The 20,925-nt window shown below is 41.0% G+C and overlaps 2 protein-coding genes across 3 annotated transcripts; both read left to right on the forward strand.

The window, feature by feature from the left end:
• Positions 1–745: 745 nt before the first annotated feature.
• Positions 746–16,709, forward strand: triobp (TRIO and F-actin binding protein). 2 transcript variants are annotated; one of them, XM_023348686.1, is made up of 13 exons: positions 746–814; positions 1,806–1,877; positions 7,607–7,663; positions 7,741–7,809; positions 7,909–7,998; positions 8,184–8,293; positions 9,678–10,134; positions 10,508–10,748; positions 12,621–12,732; positions 13,377–13,536; positions 14,842–14,943; positions 15,795–15,881; positions 16,098–16,709. In XM_023348686.1, exons 2-13 carry the CDS (start codon positions 1,872–1,874, stop codon positions 16,257–16,259), a joined length of 1,653 nt encoding a protein of 550 aa, XP_023204454.1. In that variant the 5' UTR covers positions 746–814; positions 1,806–1,871; the 3' UTR covers positions 16,260–16,709. The 2 variants fall into 2 exon arrangements, with proteins under 2 accessions (XP_023204454.1, XP_023204453.1); XM_023348685.1 differs by lacking the exons at positions 746–814; positions 1,806–1,877 and adding an exon at positions 2,622–3,020.
• An 827-nt stretch (positions 16,710–17,536) lies between these two features.
• Positions 17,537–19,773, forward strand: ndufa6 (NADH:ubiquinone oxidoreductase subunit A6). The gene is made up of 4 exons (XM_005810895.3): positions 17,537–17,574; positions 18,387–18,631; positions 19,311–19,426; positions 19,554–19,773. The coding sequence occupies exons 1-4, from the start codon at positions 17,552–17,554 to the stop codon at positions 19,683–19,685; spliced, it is 516 nt and encodes a 171-aa protein (XP_005810952.2). The 5' UTR covers positions 17,537–17,551; the 3' UTR covers positions 19,686–19,773.
• Positions 19,774–20,925: the final 1,152 nt, after the last annotated feature.

Below are 20,925 nucleotides of genomic sequence, written 5' to 3' on the forward strand. Positions count from 1 at the left end.
AATTCTCAGAAGTGCCACCAAAGGAGACTCCAGTGTCTCATTTAAGAGCAAAAACACAAATAATGAAACAAAGTATGACTCCCATTCTTCATCAAACTCATGGCGTGGATCTACACATTCAGTCCGCAGCTCCTCTGTATCTCGATCTGCCTCACCATCTAGACAAACCACAAGTAACAACAGAGCTGCCTACATTACTTTGGAAACATCTAGAACCTCTGGCAGCATGAGATCTAGGGATGGTAGACATGGCCACGATGATCACCATCCCCCTCCTCATGACAAGAGGTCCTCTCACCGTGCACGGAGCCCTTCTCCTCCACCACAGATACACATTCAGACCCACACGTCCTCGCAAAGCTCCTTGGAGTCTTCTGAGTCAGGCCGGCTCTCTGAGGGATCAACAGGACGGAACAGGGAGGAGTACGCTGCGATGGCTGACCTGCCAAAGGTCAAAATGATCCATCAGAAGGAGGGACCGGGCCACATTGGACGGCCACAGAGTCATCAGCCTGTCCGAAGACAGGAACTGTTTAAACCAGCCAGGTCAGACTCACGACAGACACACAGAGATGAAAGATAAACAGTTTGTGTTTAATCCTTGTAGGGGGTAAGGCCACTACATTTTTGAGCCAAACTGCAGCTAACTTTACTTTGACTCCACCTTTCATATCTTATGTGTTTGTGCCATTTCAGCCACTCTCTGAGCAGGCATCCCTCCATAGAGTGGGATGATCCTGGCGATACAGATAAAGACGGGCATTATGGGGGCAGTGGATATCTATCTCGAGCTCACTCCACCACATCACTGCAGGTAGGCTGCTTGTGAGTTATGTTAAGGGATAATACAAGCTTGTTAGAGTTAATGACAAGCTGAATGGACCTAAATACAGAGATTCAAATTCAAAAGACTTTGGACTGGTGTTATAGTCAAGACCGCATAACTCAAAATCGAACAAAGGCCAGATTTTCATAACCATTACTGTAATCATAATAATGGAGTTGTTGCTGCAAACGTTTTAAAGTTTTAAGCTAACCATTGGGAAGGCTCCAGACTCATTGGTTGCACTGCCACAACCCAAACTTTCATGTTAGCAAACCCTCAACTACATACCTTTTGTCCAGGTAACCTGACAAGCTAGTAATAAGTTAAACAGACAAACCAGATGACTCCGAAGAGTATACACGTCTGGCTGAACGTTACTGACTCGGAATTAGCTGCAGGCAGAGTGAGTGGGGACGATAGGTGGACACCTGGCGTTCTTTCTTTCTGTGTGTTGTATAAAGGAACGTACATTTTACATTTAAGCTGGAGCTTATCTCTGTCTCTTGTTTCTTCATCCCAGTGTAGGCACACGGGATGACACTTTCAAAGTAAAAAACTTTACTGGTTGCATTTGAATGCAGGCAGTAATATCACCGTAAGTTGCTTTAAAAAATGATTCTGCAGCCAGTGTCTATGGCTGGTCAGAAGGAATTTATAGCACAACTTGTCCAATCTGTAATAGGGTTATGAATACTTTAGCTAGCCTCAGTCCAGCAGGAGAACAGTGGATGTGATTGGTTTTGGAATAAGTTTTTGAATCCCACTGTGTAATGCGTCCTTCCTTTTGCTCAACATAATCCACAGCAGTGCAACTGAACTTGAGCATTGTTATTTCCACCCACCCCCCACCCCCAAAGTGTGTTAATGCTTAACCCACATCTTTCCCATATGCCTGAGAACGTGGAGCTGTGTGATGACTTTCTGTGTTTGTTTGGTCAGACATTGATTATTTTTGTAACTGCAAGCCACTCTTATCCAGAGATCAGGCAGTCCCACGGCAGATGAGGGCTGTTTGTGGAAAAGTAATCATCACAGATCGGAAGAAATGCAGGTAGGTGCTACAGCCCGCATGTTGAGAGTTAATGTCTGAGTCACCTCTTTTGAAGCATACGAACAGTTAAGCGTTTTCTTTTTGTCTGTCTCTAATTGTTGTTATGCATGAAATAATCCTGCACTCTCTAGAACATTATTTTGGCTTCTAGCTTGTTTAAGTACACATCATCTTTCTGCAATATTCACTCATGGTCTTACATATTTGTATTTATTTTTGGATTTAATTGCTACCGTAGCTTCACGTTATGCTCCCGTTTAGCAGCTGTTTGTTGTGTGTCTGTAGGCCTTACCTACACCCTACAGTCATTTCATAAGACTGACTTGAGCTTTGTCAGTTGTGGTCTGCTGGGGCATGTGTTGAAATTCCTGAAATGAAACCAGTAGCTACAGAGGGTGGATTTTAGAGAGGGGGGGGAGTGCCACTTCGATTCCAAGCTTAGGCTATCAGGAAAATGTGGCTTGGTCTGTTCTGTGAGTGTGAAAAGAGATGATTACTGATCTTCCTTGTCAGGAAGATGTATCGCTGCTGTGAAGACTGCTAGTTGAACACATTTTCTTGCAGTGATAATGTTTTTTTTTTAGTAGACTTCATCTGGATTAAAACATTATTACAAGGCTTGGTCGCCCCCTCCAACTCTTTCCCTCCCTCATGAGGGTCCCTCTAATCCATTTCTCACAGATACAACACTGGGGTCTGCGTGTTTTCTTAAACGAGCATTGCGGATCCGCCCAGGAAGTGGCAGACAGGGCAGAGACAGAGAGCAGCGAGTAACGACGCATTGAGCTGAAGGAAGGATCTCTCTCTTCCCCCGCGTATCAGAAAAGTTTAGACATGGTTCCACCTGAATTGGAGCATTTAATCCACATTTAGCGGGACAAATTCGCCCCCTTTCTCTCAGACCACGGCCAGTATCGTCGTGGGAAGATTACGGCACTTTGGCTGGAGTTAAAAATGTGGATGAATGGTCATGGCGGGGTTTTATCTGAATTTGCGTGACGTGCGCGAGACCGTAAGGTGCTTTCTGCACGAGACGCTTAGCTGAGACGAGAAAGAAAAGTTTTTCTTGCGAGGATTAAACACGTTTCCGTTTTTATATATATATATTTTTTTTAAAACTTTCTGGATCCTGTTATCATGACGGTAAGTTGTAGCCTCCTAAAACACGTCTATGCTTACAGCAGTTTGTGTTTTCCTGTCTGTCTTTCCTTCCTGAATTAATATAAATGAACTAAACGTTTGCCGTGACGTTAGCCGTGTTTAGCTAACTTTCATAAAACGTTGGTGCTCTTTTAGCTTCTTGTAGCTAGCTGCCTTTTTCTGTTAAGCATTGGTTTAACGCAGAGAGGGTGTGTTAAAAGTTTATCGAAGTGGCTTTTGTTTTCGCACGGCTCAGTTTGAGTGGCGGGGGCGAAATACTTTTGCGTTTCTTTCCTTTATTTACCCTCCATTTGTTTACAGTAGCAGGACGTTTTATTAGCACGTACAGTCTGACAGGATTCACGACCAGCTGTGACACACGCTCCGTGTTTTCCTCTGGCCTTTAGGAGTGGGTGGTGGGCACTTCGTCCCTTCGCCGTTTCGTACCTCTGTGGCTTTGAGCGTTACGAACCCAACATTTTTGTGTACGAAATAAAGCCGTCTGCCGCGGATCGTTTATGCTAGATATGTCAGTAAGATTTTCAACAGACTTGTAGGTCAAATCAAATCAAGAACATATATTTGATAAGCTAACAGCATCTTTGAAATCAAATATTTTTTCGGTGAATTAGGTTTAATATACATTACAGCCAGTGACTCAAATCTGAATGTTCATCAGAAACATATTCCCAATTCCCAGATGTTCTTTTGCAGCCCTGAACACAAAATCCAATATGGCGGCTGCATGTTTAAATGCAGTAAATAACAGTCTATTTCCACTTCTGACAGTTTGCGTTTATGAAATGTTCACAAGCATGAATATATCTGTTTGTGAACATGCTCCTTTTGGTCTTGTAGAAACAGGAGAATACACCTTTTGCGATTTGAAATAAATCCCACCTTTGTTCTGCTTTATTCTTGTTTGGAAAATACTCCTTTAGTTACCTGTTAGCCATTGGCATCGATTATCATGATTGTGATTAGCATTGCTAGCATCTGTCTCCATCTGTACTCGCTGTCGTTAGCAGTCTTAACCGTGAGATTGTCAAAAGCCTGACAACATTTCATAATCCCGTCAAAAAGATAACATAGATCAAATTTACTGTAAAACTCTAGCTTCCTATTATCAGCTGTCATCTTCTCGTGTAGCGCGCCTCAGTAGAAAATAGTTTCCTTCTAACAACCGTCTTGCACCTTTAAAACTGAAAGAGCTAACTTTCAGATCTTCTTAGTGTAGCAACTTCCACATGAAACTTTTGACATCAGTGCGACCTTGTAGACGAACAGATGATTTCTTAGTAGATCTCTTAAAAGAAATCCACTAATACTTCTTGACCAACTGGAAAACATTGACACGGTTCATGAAATGTGTTCTCAACTTTGACAAGTAGCAGAAAATATAAAAATTTGACAGTAAAACTTCTCACTTATCATCAGCCACCCTGCACAGGCGCCTGTCGCAATAACAAATATTGCTGAACGATGATGTTATTGCGATAGATTATAATAATGTTGTTTTGAGACCTTTTTCCAAGTAATAGAATGACAATGTCATAATGATGCAAAAACACATTATCAGTAAAGATCAATAAACTTTAAATTCTAATTAAATATCTAATTAATATTTAACACTGGTACTGGAAGACATTTTAAATATCCAATATTGATGAACAAAAACAACAAATTTCCAGAAGTAATGAAGTTTTTAGAAATCAATTTAAAATTAAATTAAGCAACAAACTTGCTTGGTTGTGAATTAGCAAAGGGGCAAATTGACCTGGAAGTAAAACATGACAGGAATCATGTAAAAACAACAGACCAACATAACAATTTAGTGAAATCCAGAATGATTGTTATGATGAGCTGTTGTTTCTCTATTACCAAATATGTTTTCCGCACAGTCATGGAAACCCGATAAGTTGCTTTTTAAAAAAAAGTAATCAAGAAGTATTGGCTCTCCGACCCGCAGTAATCCAGGAACTGTCATCACAATGAGCGTTCATTTGGATCCTCCTGTTCTCATTGTGCGCAGAGGTAACCTATTTAGCCGAGCCTTCAGGACAAAACGGCCGAGACAATACTCCTTTATAGTGACAGGATAGAGGGGTCAGGAAGAGTGCATGACGTCTCTGTAAGCTGGAGTTATTTTTCCGACCCGTTTTCCTCCTATGTGAGCAGAACCTGCACGCACATGACCACTGGAAGCGTTGGGGTTATTCCTAAAATATGCTTCCTCCGCCATCTGCTTCCTGACCCGGCATATAGGCAAGTGTGGACTAGTCGTGAAATAAATTTATGATGAGCGTTGACACGTCATGAGTTGCACCTTTTGGTAGTTTCACTTTATTGCTGAGAGAGAGAACGTGCACAAAAACATTTTAGTTTGTGCGGCTCAGGTTTCCTTTAGCATTTTTCGCCCTGCCGCCGTTTTGCTGCCATTGTGGCTCACTCAAAGTATAGGAGTTGTCTAAAAAGTTCACAAATATTATCAAGGCATATGATAATGAGGAAAACATTGTATTTGTTCTACGCAGGCTGTTTGCAGTCGTCAAGTGGTGAAATTTGTTGAATGAAAGAGAATCAGTTGGATGGATGGCTAGGTGGCGCTGTGGTGTTTAGGAATATTAAAAGGAATTGTGAACAAGAAATTTGATTTATAGATGACAAAGCTCAGAAGTTAATGCTTTACTTTTTCACATTTTGCCATAATACAGCTACCAACATTAGTGTACGCTTTCTTTAATTAAACCAACACAAACCAAAACATAATGGTGAACTGTAGTTTTTTTTCTTTACCAGTAAATAGGCCTGTGACCATAACCAATTTTACCGGATGATAAATTGTCCCAGAAGTTATTGTAATAAATGATATTACGGTTGTTTTGAGACTATTTTTCTCTTTGTAATGGTGTAATAATGCAGGAACGCGCTCTCAAAGGTCGAGTGAACATTTCATGCTTGAACTGGAAAATATTTTAAATAAACAGAACAACAAAAACAACAAGGAAAGTAAATTATGAAGCCTTTGTAAACAAAACAGAGGCTAATGTGCCAGACTGGAGACTTTTGTCATCCAGTTCTTGGTAGAAAGAAAGAGAAACGATCAATCATGCAAATTGAAATTATTGAGTTTGTTTTAATTTATCGTGCGATTAACTGCTTTATTGCTTAGTGCAGCAGGCTTACCAGTAAAATTCTAAGAAACTAAAGCATAAATTTGTATCCAGATCCTCTTATTCTGATTCCTTTAAGCCAACTGACTAAAGACGTGACTTAATGGTGGAAGAGGACTAGTCTGATGAGATTCCTTTTTTATACTTTGTAGAGCTAAGAAAGTCTTTTGGGATGTGTTTTTTTTATTAGCTTTACACATCTAAAGTTATTTTTCTTAATCATATCTGACCTTAAAGTTATCTTGCAGAGTATCTGTCTGACCACAGATTGTTAGTTTGATTTCATCATTTTAACTGTGCCGTTTCATTGTGGGGATTGCCTGTTCATGTGCACTGTTAGTTTTTCTCCACTAATAGTATTTGTTGATCAATAAATGTAATTTTAGTCTCATCTGAGCGGAGTTTAACTTGATGACTTTTGAAAGTTGTGCTGGTTTTTATTTCGGGTGTTGGGGTAAAAGAGGCTGAATTCAAAGTAATTATAGAATCCAATTGTTATTTATGTGAAATCCATGTATTATAATGTTTCCACTTCATTAATCCGCACTTCTTTCTCTTGGTCTACCAAATAAAATACACTAAAGTTAAAAAAGCACTTAAAAAGGTTTGTGAATACCTTCGCGAGGCGCAGTGGGTAACAGCAGGGGGCCAAACAAATCAAACAAAAGCCTAAGTGTAACAAGATAAGCAGACGGCCAGGAGTGCAAGTTCTGCAGAAAACGGCGTGAGTAATCCGAGGAGATTTGAACTGAGGAATGTTGGAGAGCGATAAGGAGCGGGATGAATGGATGTTGCCTAATCTTAATCTGGGACCGTCGCTGCTCTGAGGCCTCCTGCACATGTTTTCTCGTCCTGCGCTTTGGGGGTGGAATGCAAAAGCGGAGGCTGCTGCAGCGGAGCAGCAGTGTGTTTAGTAAACAACACGCTGACGCGAAACCACTCAAGCGGATCAGTGTGTGTGCAGCAGCAGCATCAGGCTGTCTGGCCTGATTATAGCACACACTGGTTTTACCATCTTGTCAATGCTTAAAGGACAGTTAGACAAGAACTATTTTTGATTAAAAGGTGAACTCCTCTCCTGGAAACTAGCTGACGTCCTTTGTGGCTGCATGAGTCTGCAGCGTGACACGCTATTATGTTTTACTACAATAATGGAGTAAACCTGCGGAGGTGTGGACGCATTGAGCGCGCAACGTCCTTTGACACGGGCTTGTGTTTTTCTTTGTGTCATCCCCTCTCTTTCTTCTATTCTCTTTTTGTCTCCTTACGTGTGAAATCTACTCTGACTTGCTCTTTTAATGCGCGGCTGATCACATGAATGGCGCTGACACACAAAGACATTCGTGTTTCCTTCCTGTAAACTGCTGCGTTCAAACGAAGGGTAACGAAACTGACTCTCCGCCCTCCTGTTTGCAGCCCGACCTCTTGAACTTCAAAAAGGGATGGATGTCAAAACTGGACGACTGCGGAGAGGTGAGATATTCCTCCTAGTGACACTTTATTTTTCTTTTCTTGCTTTCTTTAACTTGGTTTACTTTTTCTGTCCTTAGTGGAAGAAGCACTGGTTTGTTTTGACAGACGCTGGGCTGAAATATTACAGAGACTCGACTGCAGAAGAGGCATGTTCTGTTGTTCTTAGTCGAAAATGTTAGCAGTTAGCATGTTGGAGTAAATAAATGTGGTTTTGGCTTGACAAGGCGACTTGTTTCCCTGCACAGAAAGACGACCTGGATGGAGAAATTGACCTGAAATCTTGCCTGAAGGTGTCCGAGTTCGACGTGGAGAAGAACTATGGCTTTCAGATTCAGGTGAAAGTCTGTCGGTGGTCAAGCGCTCTTTCAGACAGCATGCTTCTGTTTTCTTCTTCCTCTTCAAACTGTCCTCATCAACTTTAGCCACATATTTCTTCCGTTTTCTACGTTGCACCTCTTGTCCTGTTTGTCATCTCCATCTCACCCGTATCTTTTTACTTCTCGTCCCTGTCGTGCCGCAGACTCGGGAGGCTGTTTTCACTCTGTCGGCCATGACGGCCGGGATCAGACGAAACTGGATCGAGGTTTTAAAGAAATCTATCCGGCCCAGCAGCTCTCCTGACCTCACGCAGTAAGTTCCAGCAAATCTGGTGAATGCAACATCTCATTTGTTTTAAGTTTGGTTTGTGGTCATCATTTCTAATATTTCAAAAGGATGCAGTAAGTAAGAAGAGATAAAATCAGGGTACGAACGGGCAACGTGGCCGAATTGACCAGTACCTTTTGTGCAATAAGCAATTATGGCCTTTGGGGAATTCGGGTAAGAGGAGAGCTAGCTTTAAGAGAAAGTTGTATGAAGTTTTGTTCGCAGTTGTGAGGTGATGCAGCGTTTAAATGTGAAATGGATGTGGCTAAATGCAGAGCAGCCATGAAGCTTGTTAGAGATGGATAAAATCTTAGTAAACAGCAAACAAATCTAAACGTACATATGCATGCATATTCATGTGTTAGGCCTAAATCCATCTGAACTGAGTCAAACGCCACAGTTAACCTCCAGATCCTCTCTGTCCTGTCAGACGGAGTTATTTTCAAAAAACGTTCAGGCAAAAATGTTATAACCAAGAAGACTTGCAGATGTAATAGCAGCAAAAGTTGATTCTGTAAGTCAGAGGTGTCAAACTAATTTTCATTTTGGGCCAAATAAAAAATCATAATGTTCTTAAAGGGCCGGTTGTGTCAGAATGTATTGATAAAATCCATAAAACTGTTAAAATATTCATATATAGCTGGTTGTTTCAACATTCAATAAGTGTTTCTTAAAATTAAATAATATTAATCATCTTTTCACGCTGATCAGTCCATCCAGGATGTTGTGACAGATTTTGTAGTTCTAAATTAGAAATATTTGTAAGGAAATCTTACGATATTTGAGCTTATGTATGATGTTAAGGTTGAATTTTTATTAATCGCCGTATCGATCACGAACTGCAACTTGACATCCAGTAAGGCTGAGGCAGCAGTCACTTAAACTCAATGTTTTTGGCCAACGCTGAGAAAACTTTCCAGTAAAAAAAAAAGTGGGGGTCTGCTGATTTTGTGGGAATTTTGCAGACTTGCGAAAAACTGGAGGGACTTATTGATGTAATTTGGTGTCTAGAGGGCCACATAAAAACCTACAGTGGGCCAGATTGGGCCCCTGGGCCTTGAGTTTGACACATGCTATAAGTTATTGACTCAGAAGTACAAATGCATGTATTTGTAAAAAAAGAATAAAAAAATAAAAATAAATTTAAAAAAAACTGCCCTACACTGCATTGTAGGGTATGAAATACTTTCATGCTTGTGGTTGCTGAGTGACAAATTGTTAAAAGATTGAAGGGGCATGAAAACCGTTGCCTAGCATTATACTTGTTGCATCTGTGTTTTGCCATCAACCTTATTCTAAAGCTTTAACATTCTAGTAAAAAAAAATCAAAGACTTCTAATCTTAGTTCTGTCATTTGTTTTTTTATTAGATTACCCGACAACAACAACAAGGAGAACAACGACAAGGAGGACTCCCATAAACGCTTCCCGCTGTCTTCTCGCCGCCCCTCGGCGCGCCACGCCGACTCCCAGCCAGAGACCCCGAGCTCGGCCCATCCCGCCGAGCGAAGGTTCGACTACGTAGAACTGTCTCCTGTTCCCGCCTCCTCCTCCGCCCCTCTCCCATCCAGTCAGCGGGAATCTGGGGAGGGGCAGGGCCGGGAGCACAGCCAATGGCAAGAGGAGAGGAGCATGAGCAGCCAATGGGAAGCAGTTCTGTCGCGGAAGGGCTCGGGGGTGGGATCGAACCAGAAGCCCCACCTGGACGACGAGATTGAGAGAAAGTGGTACGAGTTGGAGCGAATGCCGCTAAAGGACCCGAGCTCCTTGTCGTCGATGGGATCGCGGACGTCTAGCCAGTCGGCCAACGAGGCGCTGCAGAGGGAGGTAGTGTGTGGAGATGATTCTGTAATTTGCAAAGATACTAAAATGCAAATTAACCCTTCATCCGCGTTGATGAAGTAAAGCGATTCTTTTTCAACCGTTTTATTCTTTGTACAACTTTCTGACTTGTGTGTTACTTTCAGGAGTATTTTCCACCTTAAATAATGTGCATAGGATGTTCAAATACATGCATTCATGATTGGTCTCAGGAGTGTTAATGAACTGATGTGGAAGATGCTTCTGAAAAGCCAGTCTGCTCTGTTTTTGCGTGTTGTGATGTGCTTCTTAGCGTGAATATACATATATTTTTATGCATCCATCTGGTGTCAAATCAGCTGGCTTTACCTCCGTTTTCATCTCTCTCTCTCTCTCTCAGGTGGCGTCACTGAGGCAACAGCTGGAGAAACGACAACAGGGGGGACGGGAAAGGGGGAGGGGTGGAAGTGTGGGCGGCGACTGCGGCCCTGAGGCGCCTTGCAGCCGCAGCCTGGCGGCCATGGAGCGCGCCCACAGACACGCGCTGGAGGAGCTGCAGAGGCAGCATGACCGCCAGATGAGGGAGCTGGAGACGGAGAAGGAGCGGCTGCTGCTGGAGGAGACTCGGGACACGGCGCGAGGTCGGTCACTCGCTCGGTCAGGACGCTTCAAAGAGAACGCTGCCATGTTCACTACGGCCTCTGACTGTCTTAAAGGTTTATTTAGATGATATTTAAATCCCAACGATCAACTGGTCATCACAGTCAGGTAGAGATTGTAACATTTAACACAATCATGTAGGGATGAAACGATTAATTAGATTAATTGCGATTATTGAAATACACACCAACTAATTTAGTAATCAATTAATCGTCAACTAGAGAATACGGACTCAAAAAATGCCTTTTCTCAAAAGAACAACACATTCAGAGCAGTAATTAAGGCAAAACTGTACAAAAATGAATATATTTTGCAATTAATGTGGAAAACATGTCCCGCTTTTAACTCCTTAAGTGGCATATCTTTTAGCTTCACCTGGATCAAACTGTGTAAAAACCAAAATTTCCAATTGAACACCTTTAACTATCTATTTATTAATCGGTAAGGAATCTATAACTAGTCAAGCATACACAAAAGGGATGTAATTTATTGCATTTCAGGCAAAAAAAAAAAAAAAAAAAATCCTTTTTAAAATGGAAATTAAACATTTGCTTATTTGTATCTTTTAACGTATTCCTAACATTGTGTAAAAACTACTGAAGTGGACACATGAAAAATCTGCAGAACGTTCTCATGCTTTAATCCGATTAATCGTCCGAATAATCGATTACTAAAACAATCGTTAGTCACAGATTCTGTGCAAAATATTTGCCATTAAAGCTGAAACCTTTTGTTTTTGAGAGTTTGAACTTCTAGCCACTGATAACTTTAGTATGTTGTACATTTTAATAATGGCAAACATCAAAATTTCTTTAAAAAGGTATTTTGCTGCGGTGCCGCCCAACGCGAGATCTGACATTTTGATATTTTATTTGTTCATTCAACCGAAGCCAAAACACAAACGCTGCCAAAAGCGACTGGATCTCTTCTCCCCGGGCGTCTGGAGACTCAACAGGTTCTGGTTGAAACAGTTGCTACTGCTGGCATTGTGTTTTAATTTAGTTTCTCTGGCGGGGACAATGCATATTAACGTTTCGTGAATTTTTATTTCTTGTTTGTTGAGTCATCAGCTGATGCTTGTCCCTTTAAAAGATCCTAACTCACTGACCTTTGCAGGCACTTGGTTGCAGGAGATTTATTATTTAGGGGCTTTCAACGAAAAAGGAAGTTAAATGCAAATTTTAAGCAACACATTTTGCATTTATTTGTAAAGCTGCCATCCGTTTCCAACTTTTACACGCATCCCTTCTCCAACACAACTCAATCAAGTGACTAAATTCCCTCCTCGGCAGTCTTGTTATTGATTCAGACGTAGTGGAAATGAAAAGTTTGGGAAAATGTGACTTGGTCACCAAGAAAAGAGCGTCCCATTAAAACGCAATAAAGTTGGCAGTTGTACAGTGACGTGAAAAAGCTCAAGAGGCATGAATAGTTTTTCAAGGCACTGGACATTTTGCTGGTGAAATGACATCTACAGCAGAAAGTAAGAGCGTAAAAATACGAGTAAAATGTCTCATAATATTGGAAAACATGCCACATTTCTGTTTCAAAAAACATGTTCACCACCATGTCAGATAACTAGACTCAAACTGTTGGCGGTCATGGTGAGAGATTTAGGCGGTGTTGCTCCAGCTCATGACAAGAGTGGATTTCCAGTGGCTTTATAGTGGCGTCCTCGATGCGGACGTCGCGGGTTCGACTCCCGGTCCCGACGACCTTTGCCGCATGTCTTCCCCCTCTCTCCTCACCCTCCTTCCTGTCTGCCTACTGTAGAAAAAATACGAGCCACTAGCGCCGCAAAAACTCTTCGGAGGAAAAAAAAAAGAAAAAAAAAGTGTGTATTTGTGTTTCAGTGATGGATGCTCTGAAGAAGAAACACAAAGAGGAGCTGGAGAGAGAGGTGGAGAAGGTCAGGAGGCTGAGCAGCGGGAAGTTGGACTCTCTCACTCTGCAGACACAACAACAGTAAGACACTTGAATGAACTCCTGCCAGTGGAACATTAACACCCATTCTTCCACTATAATCTGCTTCTGTTATATCTCATTTCTGCAGAACTAGATCATAAATGTACATTCACTCCTGGCGAAATATTCAGTTGCAGTTTTTGGTAGTTGTACTTGGAGGCAGAGTTTGTGGCGAGCGCGACACTCCCTGCTTGTTAAAAGAAATCCATTAGTAAAGTAGTCGCTGGACGCTGCTGGGCTCCAGAGGAATGTAGAAAAATTTGGTCATGGATGAGTTTCTCTTAGCTGTCTTCATGAAGGACGTTCAGTGGCGGTTTCTGCATTTTTACAGCTAATCTGTTTTAACTGCTGGCCATTTTCAGCTTGTTTCAGCTCTTCCTCTTTTTGAGGTTATTGGTTGCAAGATGCAAAGAAGCTTTATGTCTACTACAGGAAATGCTTGAGGGACAGAGAGAGTGTTGCTGCTGTCTACTCATAGACTGGTTTAGTGGAGTCTCTCAGAAAGCAGGATTTTGGTTCATACTTAAGCATAACGTCTTACTTAATAAGGAGAATTAGTTTCCCATGCGTATAGGAGATGAGTAGCTTTACATTTTCACATTTCTTTTTTTTTTTTTTTTAATTTCTCTTACTCGCCGCTGCAGGACTGAAACGCTGGCCTTGCAGAGAGAGCTGGCCGGTCTGTCGGAGCGTTACTCTCAGAAGTGTCTGGAGCTGAACAAAGCGGAGCAGAGAAACGCCGAGAGAGAAAGGGAAGTCAGTCACAGAGAGAGAGACATGGAGCAGCTGAAGAAAGAAAACGTGGTGAGTTAGCAGCTCAGCGTGTGAAAGTGATCAGCAAAGCTGAAAATAACCAACTCTTCATTTGTGAAAAACTGAAAGACAAAGAGGAAAACTTGTAGCACGGAGCAATGTGATGCAATAATGGACATATTCCCTGAACAAATCTGTTTTTTATGGACTAGTCCACCACAACATAGTGTATAACTGTGAAGTTGAAGGTATGGTACATGGTTTTCAAACTGTTTGTTTTATTCAGTCTACTTTGAGGATGTCCTTCGGATTTGTAAAACGTCTTAAAATTCTGTCCTTCAAAATGTCTTAAATTTATTGAAAATTGTAAGTTGGACTAAAATATATCTTAAATTTTGTTGTGGCAGCAAAACTATTCAATCTTTTATATTCTAAGTAATTTTCTTTTTTCTTTTGCGAAACTTTGAGTCACACGCAGACATCCTCAAGATGTCCTTTTGTTACTCAAGGCAGTTGTGGCTATGGGTAACCAGCTGCTGCTAAAGCTAGCTAATTGTTTTTTTTTATTATTAGTTATCTGGCTGATGTTTGGTTTCGCCTTTGGCTCATTTCTGCTGCCAAAATGTACAATTATTATTATTTTTTTGTACAATTTTCTTTTGTACATTTCTATCGTAATTCGAGTCTTCAGTTTAATTTAGTGGCCTTTAAGTTGGTGGAACCTGCACAAACCGTGCCCTTCAACCTCTAATTCAGTGAGACCTGCTGCCTTCATCCAAAGAGCGGTGAGAGTCCAAAGTTGTTTGTATCGATTCGGTGGATTTGAGTTGGAGCTACGCAATATAGCAAATCTTTGCAATATCGCAATCGCACAAAACTGATTGAATAAAGTATTTGGTGGAATATTATATTTCAAGGAGCAAGTTTTGATGGTGGATGGACTCTACCACGCTTTTATGCACTTAGCGGTTTGGGAAGCTAAAGCTAATGCAGAGAGAGGGGAGGACAAATGAGGATTAATTGTAACTGATATTTTTAGCAATAATATCATAGAAATTAAAATGTTTTTTTAATATTTTGCCCAATTAAGAGTAAAAAATATTTTTCAGATGTATATTATTCAGATTTTTATTTACAATAAAATAGAAAACCGTGTATCATTTTCTTCCAATTCACAGCTATGGACCACTTTGTGTTGGTCTGTCACATAACATTCCATTAAAATCCAATTTTAATTTGAATCCCTGATGGATACGAATGTGTTTTTAACACCATATGCTGCAGCTCTGTTCCTACACAAAAGAAACAAAGTCGGGTGTTTGTGTTGAAAACCTGACCACGCGTTTTGTTCTTCAGGAGTTGAAGGGCCGCTTGACGGACGAAATGAGCCGAACGCGATCCGCCCTCACGGATAGAGGCTCAGAGGACGGCAAAGACAAGATGTCCTGCGAACTGGAGGTACTGTTGTTTTGGAAACTGAAAGCGGACTGCTTTCTGTGTGCATCCTCCTCACACTGCCAGTCAAACTCTTCATGTGGTCTGCCGGTGTGAAAATATGCAAGTCTTCACACCAACACCCATCTGCATCTGCTTTAGCTTTGTGTTTTGTGGGCGAACGTCAGAGACGGGGCTTTCTGTGTGGCTTTAAGTTGCTTTAAAAGGAGTTTTGAAACACCTTCCCTGAAAGCACCATGGTGGTTTTGGTTTGCCCTCCAGCATCTGTGGTGGACTGAGCTTCGCTTCTTTCATCCCAAACTATCAGAGAGACGGTTTGAATAAGAGGGAGGGAAATTTGATACAAATAGCTACAGCTGGGTGATGGGAGCTTAAAAAAAACTGAATCTGTTTTTCCCCTCACTTTCTTTTCTAAAAAAGAAAGGACAGAAAAGCAGCTTTTACTTTAACTGTCTCTTGTGTGAGTTGTACGGCTGCGGGAGTTTTTGTTATTTTATGAAATAAAGATGCAATTTTACTAGCAGAACAACCTTAAAATTGCGGAAATATTTTTTTTTAGTAAGAAAAACCTTTGATAATTATTATTTTATGTTTTTGTCTTGGAGTTTTTATAAATTACTACTTAATTTTCCTAATATCAAGACTGTATTCTGGTGATATTAAGACTTTATTCATATATTATTTCATACGACTTTATTCTTGTATTGCTACGAGTGTATTCTTGTAATGTCATGACTGTGTTTTAGTAAAGAAAAAAAACCTAATCTTTGCCTGGGCTTAATATTTCGTAGGGGGTTGTTTGTGGAGGGTTGTTTGTGGAAAAGTAAAAAACACACTCCTCTCTTGTCTTGCAGGTTCTCCTCAGAATGAAAGATAACGAGATAGAGTATCTGCACAGGGAGATCAGCTGTCTCAGGAATGAGCTTCAGTTTCTAAACATGGTACTGTCACTTCATTTACCTCTGAAAAATATTCCATAATGTTAAACTTGATGCAGACATCAAACCGCTCAGAGGAACTCTGTAATTTAAAAAGCACAGCGCTGTTTTTTTGGGGTTTTTTGTGGATGTAATGCTTCGCTGTCGCAGCCTGAGGCCTCTCTGTAGATGACGCCATTTTTCTTTCTCCTTCCCCCTCCTCTGCTCATTGTTGTGCAGGAAAAGCAGCTGGCCTGTGAGCGGTATGTAGAGCTGCACGGAGAGCTGAACGGGATGAGAGGCCGCACGGAGCGCGAGATTCAGAGTCTGAAGGAGCACCTGAGGCTGGCCATGGCCGCCCTGCAGGAGGGGCAGAAGCTGGGCAACAGCCTGGACCACTGACTAGCCGCCGGGCTGGAGTCGGTCCGTAATCCAGGCAAAGGACGGAACTCTTTAGAGTCTTTTTTTTTTTTTTCCCAATTATTATTATTTCAACCCTTCTTTGTTCCCGGACCTTAGTTTTTCAGCCTGCAGGGCGGCTGGATCCAAAGGAAATACCCGTGCAGAACTTTTACGGCCGTGCGTCGGAAATCGAACGCGTCTTTCAAGCCGATTTGCCAACGAGTCGTTTTGTCGGCTTCATTACACTGGGCCTTAATTTGTACTTCAAAAAACAAAATAAAGAAAAGTGCACTTTTCACTTTTGGTTTTGCTCTTGAGAGTGCTAGCTTGTATCGATGTGCATTTGGTCTTACAACTGGAATATGTGAGGTTTTTTGTTTTTATATATTTTGTCGTCCTCTGTAGATGGTTTGTACCGTCTTCATTTTAAAAGCGGAGGTCAGACTCTTACTGTTTTAATTTTTTCCCCCCCCTGTTTTTACAAAGGTGGTACACTTTCTCAAGAAACAAGAGCTTTTTCGTATTTGCTGTTATTTTTATTCCTGTTTTGTTTGTAAAAGCGAGTTTCTGGAGAACACATTGGGATTCTGATATGGGAAAAGGAATACAATTTCTAACTCTTGCAGACTAAATGGGAGAATTTGATCTGATTGTTGAGGAAAACTCAGGCTTCTTTACACAAAGTTGACTGTAATCTGTCATTTCTACAAAATATTTATAAGCCATGGAGGAGAAATCCCAAACTTTCCTGTCTCCGTTTATCATTTATGAGCATTTTCTGCTTTGTGCCACCACAGCAACAAATAGCAGGTGTTGCATCAATGAGCCATTTTTTTAAAATAAATATGTATATGCTTTTCTTATTGAAAAGAACTATTGTGAAAAGAGCAACTACCTACTTTTTGAAAGCATTTTCTTATTTAAAGCCTCCAGGGTTTTTGTAAATTATGCTCATTTTTGGAATCAATAAAGTTGCTTCCTTAGAAATCTATAAAAACGTTGCAATTTTAAAAAAAAAAGTGAATCAGTACCTACAGTGCCTTCCAAAAGTGTTCACCTTTTCCAACTTTCTTTTATTTCCTTGGGATTTTATGGTATGGACTAGCACAAAAAGTACTGCAAAATTGTGAAGTGAAAGAAAAAATTATACTTTTTTTTTTTTTTGTTGGTATTTTTGCAAATAAAAATCTAAAGTGTTTTGTGTCGTTGGGTTCAGCCTTCTTCATCCTGATGAGCCTAAATAAAACATGACCCTAAAACACACCGACTTCAGGTTGAAATGTGGAAGCGTCATGCTGTGGGAATGCTTCTCCAAGTAAGTACAAACGCAACAAGTTCCATTGTCATTATTTATTGAACAAAATCAAAAATAGCAAAACTGTTAAAAGTTCACTCTATGAACCACAAATCGTTGCAATAGCTTGTAGTAGCTTTTTCTGTAGTTTCTGTCCAGTTTCCTCTGTTTTTAAGTCCTACCACAGCACTTCACCTGAACTTGAACGCCCAGACTTTGACGAGGCCATCACAACTCCTTGATGGATTCCTTTGCCAACTTTTATATTGTAGATTTTACATTTGTGAAAAGCGTCATATGTTGGACAGATGGGCTTACGGTTGACTTTAGAAAAGGTTAGTGGAGGATTTTGCAGATGACTTAAGATCCCGGGCTGCGAATAAGTCCTAACCATCACCTCTCCACCTCCATGTCTTTGCACTAAATTTGTGCTTGGTTTTTGCCAAATATCAGACTGTATTATCGTCAAACATATCTACTTTAGTCTCATTAAAATAGGGATACATAATATATCAGCATTAACGTTGGTATTTGTCGTTTTATAACAATAAACCTGGAGCCAAAGCTAACCTGACATTCAATTAACTTTTTTTTTTATGATACTGAATAACAAAAGTCTTTCAGTACTTCCTGCTATGATCCATTACCATTTTTCGATAATAATCCTCTGTTGTAACAAATTATGCAGGGAATACATTTTTTTTTTCCGTGAACCTTTTGAGTATCTAAGTAGTCATTTGTTTTAATAAATACAAATTATTTGTACAGTATTGGAGAGTTTCATAACTAAAATTACCTTTTTTCGTCTTCTGTTTTCCAATTCATCTCGACAGTCAAACAAGCCGTGTCTTGTATCGAGTCTGTCTGACCACTAGAGGGCAGCTGCGCTCTTTTCTTCAACCTATGAGAGCGGAAGCGCCTTCAACTTCAGCAGCTGTCATGGCGTCCACGGCCGCGGCTCGAACAGCAGCTGGTGCTGCCAAGGTGGTGAAGCCCATTCTTAGTCGGGACTTGGACGAGGCGAAGCGCAGAGTTCGGGAGCTGTACCGGGCCTGGTACCGTGAGGTGCCTAATACAGGTACGTGGGCCCCGTCGTGGAGGCTGGAAGCCGGGTGTTGAAACGGCGGCGGCAGCGTCAAGGTCGTGCCTCTGTGGAGCTTTAGATTATTGTCGAGGTTAACTGGACCTAAACCAGAACGCCAGCATTTCAGGTTTTCTAAAGCTTTGGAGACGCGTTGGCAGTATCTCATTTAAATCTGAATAAACAAGAACTGCTTGCCATTACTTACAGGTATATCATACTGTTAAAACAATAGAAAGTAGAACAGGAATGCCAAGTGGAAATTTGCACACAAAAAAACAAAGCAAACATGCTAAACTCTGTGTGGCAGAAGTCACCTGTTACACACCATCTCCATGATGAGACCTGGTGGCAGCATCATACTGTGGAGATTATTTTTGTCAGCAAAAAACTTGTTGGAGCCTATAGCAAAACGTAAAGGGGCAGTATTATATATTCTCCAGGCACATAGTGCCATTTTATAGCATTATTAAATACATGTTACATTAAGTTGACTTAAAAAATTTGACTTCCTGATTTAATGCCTTGAAAATTGGCCTCTGTCTCTTTAAAAACTCTTTTTTTTTTAAATTAGGAGTAACTTTGATTCTAAACTTTGTTGATTACAGTATCCTGACGTTTCCACTTGTTGCAGCGGTCATTTCCTTTTAATAAAGCTGACTCTGTGTGTCTGCAGTGTCACTGTTTCAGCTGGACATCACGACTCGCCAGGGCAGAGACAAAGTGCGGGAGATGTTTGACAGAAACAGGCACGTCACGGACCCCCGCGTGATCGACATGCTGGTCATTAAGGTAAATGTGACACTTCACCAACCCAACATGCAGCTAGTAGGCAGTCTCGACTCGAACGTTGATATTGGTGACGTCTGAGTCGGTGTAGATGTTCGTCCCATTGAACTGTCTCTCATTCACACCGCAGGGTAAAATGGAACTGCAAGAAACCATCCACATCTGGAAGCAGAAGACCCACGTGATGCGTTATTTCCACGAGAACGAAGAGCCTCGAGCGACAGACTTCCTGTCCAAATTCTACAAAGGACACGACCCTTGAACTGTGTAGCTGACCCTCTGACCCATCTTTGCTCGTTTCCAGTGTGAAAGATGATCCCCTTTATTGTAAATACACACTTTAACTCTCACATGCTTCCACCTGTTTTGTTTCAGTCTCGATGAGTCATATAAGATCCAGTTAAATTAAAACGCGAGTGTTGTTTTGCTCTTGTGATCAAATCTGTGCGTACTAGGGGTGCACCAATAAGCTGGCCCCATTTCCTTAATTTTGTGTGATCAGCTGATACTTGCAGGAGAAACCGAGCTCTTCCTCCTTCCCAGAGGTTTGAAAATCTGTGAAAAATTGCCATCAGGCAAAATTAGCTTTTTAAAAATCGGTTAAGGACCAGAAAACTGCAATCGGTGCACCGCTAATGCATAATACTTATATAGGTGTCTCTTAGCAAGTTGAAGAGAAACAAGAGTTGCCCTGATTTAAGGGCAGCTAAGATTTTCCCATTGATTATTGAGAAGGGTAAAAATAATTGATATTTTGATTATTCAATTGAGTACCTGTTGGGTTTTGGAGCAGGGGCTTCTTGGTTGATAACTCACTACTAGTTTGAGTACAAACTTGCGTTTTGAAAGTGGCATTGCTCTAAAATGGCCAACTTTTTTTTTTTTTTTATCCTCTGAAAAGGCAAACGTTAAACATTCATTCAAGTGCCAGCTTAAAAACTGGCACTTGAATGAAGACCAACGATTGGGCAGGCCTAACGTTAGAGGAAATGGATATGGAGACGATTCCAAGTACGACCCGACTCAGGACCTTGGATGTGCTTCTGGGACTTGGTGGATCCAAACCATCAACAGAAATAGTTTTATTGAAAAGGTTGTCAGTACGTTAATTAGAAAACCAGTGGAACTACCTGGAGTTAAAATGTTTGATTTAGTTTACCATTAACTCGAAAATTACATTGGGGGTGAAGTACAACAGCTGGAGTTCATAAAGAATCTACTAATCACAGAGGAGTTGGTTGTGGCTTTAAGATCTAGTTGGAAATGGTTGAATAGTGACATTGGGACACAAGCACAGTTCTGTTAACAAGGTCTTACTAACAAATAAATTTTGAACATGTCAGTAATTGACATTACTAAAGAGTGGCAATGTCCCAAGAATGATTAGACCTTACTTTTGCCTTTGCGCTAAAATGTTTGGACGCCACATGTCTCTGTAGGTCGCTCTCATCCTGTCAATGACCCATCTTGGTTCTCATTTCCAGAAGGTAACTGCCCTCAAA

This window comes from Xiphophorus maculatus, chromosome 16 (assembly GCF_002775205.1).
Source record: "Xiphophorus maculatus strain JP 163 A chromosome 16, X_maculatus-5.0-male, whole genome shotgun sequence".
NCBI lineage: Eukaryota > Metazoa > Chordata > Actinopteri > Cyprinodontiformes > Poeciliidae > Xiphophorus > Xiphophorus maculatus.